General features: G+C 37.3%; 2 protein-coding genes across 2 annotated transcripts; both read right to left on the bottom strand.

Moving 5' to 3' along the window:
• Positions 1-1,818: 1,818 nt before the first annotated feature.
• Positions 1,819-2,637, bottom strand: LOC113782209 (protein FAR1-RELATED SEQUENCE 5-like). The gene has a single exon (XM_027328117.1). The coding sequence runs from the start codon at positions 2,635-2,637 to the stop codon at positions 1,819-1,821; it is 819 nt and encodes a 272-aa protein (XP_027183918.1).
• Positions 2,638-2,824: 187 nt separating this feature from the next.
• LOC113782208 (protein FAR1-RELATED SEQUENCE 5-like) lies at positions 2,825-3,505 on the bottom strand. The gene has a single exon (XM_027328116.1). The coding sequence runs from the start codon at positions 3,503-3,505 to the stop codon at positions 2,825-2,827; it is 681 nt and encodes a 226-aa protein (XP_027183917.1).
• Positions 3,506-4,273: the final 768 nt, after the last annotated feature.

Raw genomic sequence — 4,273 nt, 5'->3', positions numbered from 1 at the left:
TGCGAAAATCTGTGGAACTTCAGTATTGTTGAAGGAAAAGCACAGCAAGAAGAAGCACGAAGCGTCAACTCCAGTCGACAAAATCCCGCGCAAACAAAGCGTGCAAACACAAATGCATCGTCAAACACAAAAGTCTTTTGCTTTCCCTCCACACTAACTATAGCCAAATTTCAGTCACCCCAGAACACCAAAAAACGGAAGCAGAAAAAGAAAATAAGAAAGTGGCTGGAGGCAGAACAAGCAAGTGGCTACAGGCAAGAAAGTGGCTGGGGCAAACTAGGGAAAGGGGAAAGTAGGGAAAAATACATTTGTAACGAATGAGCAATCCAACATGCAGAATTGTCGCGGTTTGAAATCTAGAAGGGCTTGACAAAAGTGAATCAAAATTGTGAAGTGGAACGTTGGGGCATCTGGAGAAGAGAAAAAGTAGGAAACACCCAGGTAACAAAACAGCAATGTTATGACATAACTTTCGAAACTTAACAAGGTGGTGGAGTGATGTGAGTAGTTGTTATTTTTGAACAATGTCATAAATGAATAGGTTAATTGATCTTTAATGATTTTGTTGGAACAGAATGTTTATTGGTACTGAGGGGTAAAAGGTATGTAATTTGGTGGCCAACATTGGGGAGGACAGGTGCAAAAAATTTAGTGCGCCAAGTATTTGCAAAATCGTGTGAATGGGGTATGGAATTGGTTGGGTAATAATATAACAGGGGTACTAGTTATTGCTTTGAACTTATTGTAGATTTTGTTGGCTAGCAATGGTTGGGGGCGGATTATAGTTTGTTTGTTTGTGGTTTGTACATCCTATTGATTGTGACATACAAAGCGAAAAAAAAGTGTTACAAAGATAGTTCCCTTAAGTATGTATCAGAGTGTTGTATAAGGGACATTTGATATGAATAAATAGTGATGCAGCGTAAAATTGTTAAGCGGCGTGAATGTATATAACACTGAGATTGATAGATGCATTGTGGGCAAAAATGTTACAAGTTGTTTTAACTAGGCATGTTGGACAGCAAGTTGGATAACTGTTACATGCAGTGATTCAGAAGTTATAGTAGCAAAACTGATGTGTAAAATTGCATGAACATATTGTGAACTTTCTAGTTATTGTTTGTTAGTTAACTCATATTTGTATAATCACAGGATAAAGAGAAGAAGAAGTCGATTGTTTGAAACTTGATAGGTAGGGCAGCAGACGACAAGCTGAACAAGGTATGAAAAATGATTTACTTGCGCTAAGTTTGACATACTGAATGTGGAAAAAGGGTTACAAGCTTTGCTCCGCTAGTGTGATTGGACATGAAGTTGGATAAGTGTAACACACAGTGACTTAGCAATTACAATATAATAATTGCTCTATAAAATACTATATTACATAATTGTTCAATTGGTACCTCACAATTGATACATAACTCATATGTGTACAGTAGGACAAGAAATAGAAGAAGAGGTCAATTGTGTAAAAAATGATAAATGAGTGAGAGTAGATTGTAAGTGGAAGATGCCCAGCAGAATAATTAACTCACTGTTAATTTTGGCAAACATAGTGTGGAACAAAAGTTACAAGTTTTTGAAAGTATTGTTACTGAGATTTGAAAGTGATGTATTATAGATGTTATTACTTTGTAATGCATTCAGAATAACTTGGGAAAGCATAATAGAACTGAAGTGCAGTTGTATAACTCTTAGTTCAGATGGCAGGAAAAAGATCGAGAACTTCAAGTTGCCAAGGTGGTAGAGATAAACCAATAGGAAAGTTTGGTAGCAAAGAACCCGAGGCTTCATCTAAATCACTTAATATGTAAGTGGCTAGTGTTTGTGTCTCGCAATTTGTATAGCATCCACGGTATCAAACACCTTCAACGCGTGCCCACATAAAATGCATTCATTCTCGTATTTTTTGCAACTATAACGTACACTTAGATCATTCCGATTGAATACCACTATTCTTTCAGGTCCTCCATCATACCTCATGACCGCAAACTCCACAAACATCGCTGCATCTTGTTGTCTCAATATAACCATAGCTGTTGACTCGCCATATTCATTTTGAAATGTAACAAATATGATTGGTAAATACGTCTCTGATGCATGCACAAGCATAGGTGTTTGCCTTAACCCTACCATGGGCAGCTTTTGCCTTATTTCATATTCTGCGATCAGTTCATTATATCTCTTTTCATCAACCACCCGATTGAAATGTCTAAAGAACTGCACAAGGTCATGATCTAGTTTCAAATGATTTTTAATTGCTGCATTTAGGCTTTCGCTAAGTTGGGTGCTTCGCATTCCTGCGATCCATCTTTCTTTCATCATGCACCTTGCCCATTTATCACGAATTCTATATAACCCGGAGAGCCATTCATTATTTTCAAGATTGTGTTTCTTCACCATCGCCTCCCACACCCTATTGAATTGTTCCACTTCTTCAAACTCATACATGCAGGCACCAAACATATATGGAAGATCACTATTTTCCTTGTAGTGATTGCCAAAATGTTTCATAAAATTACGTCTTATGTGAAACGTACATAGACCGTGAAATGTTTCAGGCATGACAACAGAAAGAGCGGCTGCCATGGCGTGATCTTGGTCGGTTAGTATGGTATTTGGACGCCTTCCGCACATTGCTTCGAGAAATGTACCAAACACCCATTTGAAAGAATCTATCGTTTCATCATACATAAGGACAGCACCGAATATCACAATTTTCCTATGCTGATTAAAACCCACAAATACTCCAAGTGGCCGTATTCTTTATTTGTTTTGTAGGTTGTGTCAAATGTGATTACGTCTCCAAAAATGTTGTAGTCAATTAACATTCCTGCATCAGCCCAAAAGATTTCATTATCTGTTCTTCACAGTCCAGCTGTACGGCATGAAAAAAGGATGGATTCTCGAGTGTTTGCTCTTGAAAATAATTCAACATGCTATCTGTTTCTCCATATTTCAAGCTCCTTACCCGTCTCGTTCGAAAATATCGTTTAAGATCATCTCGAGTATATCTCACATTATCCATCCCACCTGCCTCCTTTCCCATAAGCTCATGGCTCTGTTTCAATGAAAACCCAGCATCCTCGCTTATTTCAGCTTGGAATTCTTGAGCCACACTCACTTTTCTTTGTGATGGCATCATATGCGCACATTGAGCAATGTGTAACTCATGATTATGCTCTAAGACAAGGTCATGCACACGGTATTTCATTGTCCATCTAAACAACACGATAACCATTTTAGCTCCACACCCTGTTTTCGTCGACGCTCGTGTCCTCTTTGGCATCACATCACCTTCGTACTTGCGCTTTACACCTTCCTTGCAGCAACTATATCTCCTAGACGTGGTCACGCCGTCTTTGTCTTTATTCAAATAGTCTTTACGTACACTAAAACCCATTTTAAAGGCATACTTGTTGTAAAACTTGTACGCATTCTCTTCACTGTTGAACTCCATTCCTAACTCAGGAGTCCCATCTTCTGCCAATTTGCTGCAATCCATTACTTCTGCTCCTGCCAATTATGTATCAAACACCCTAATTTGCAACACTTCATGAATAGTATATACATAAACGATAACATAAATGTATATTACCATTCATAATGTGTTATGAATCATACATTACTCGTATACCAAATCCTATTATTACGCTTATCAATATGATTAATGATTCACATCACCTTGTTTTTACTCTAAGACAACGGCATTATCTATGTACAAATACAACTCCATGTACACTAACTTATATGGACTGTAATGTATTGGTCACACGATGTAAGTCTATTTTAACTGTACGTACATCCACGCTGGTGATTATATTTTGATTCCAGATTCTTTAACTCACTGGATCTTATGTCATTTATTAATGACAACCGCATAAGCCAACTCCACATTTTCTACTATTTCTACATTTTGAGGGCCAAACAAGTACTTTCTACTCATTGTAATATATTTTTTACATCATGTAATTTACTTACAACACAAGATTCATCCATTTATTATTCACATATATGTCTTTTCCTCTACTTCACCTCATTCTGATCTACGCCTCCATTTTATACACACTGCATGGTCAGGAGAGGGACAAACTAATATTGCTCCATGAACATGGACCAACTACTACATGCACAATGATTCATATCAATTGTAATACGGTGGCTATAACATGTAACTAATTTACAACTTTGCTTCTAGAACCCATTTTAAATAGTTTTTGCGTACACTAAAACCCATTTTAAAGGCATATTTATTGTAAAATTTGTACGCATC

Source organism: Coffea eugenioides, chromosome 9 (genome assembly GCF_003713205.1).
Source record: "Coffea eugenioides isolate CCC68of chromosome 9, Ceug_1.0, whole genome shotgun sequence".
NCBI classification, from domain to species: Eukaryota; Viridiplantae; Streptophyta; class Magnoliopsida; order Gentianales; family Rubiaceae; genus Coffea; species Coffea eugenioides.
The sequence above is the reverse complement of the archived record's forward strand: the minus strand, read 5'-3'. Positions and strand labels throughout refer to the sequence as shown.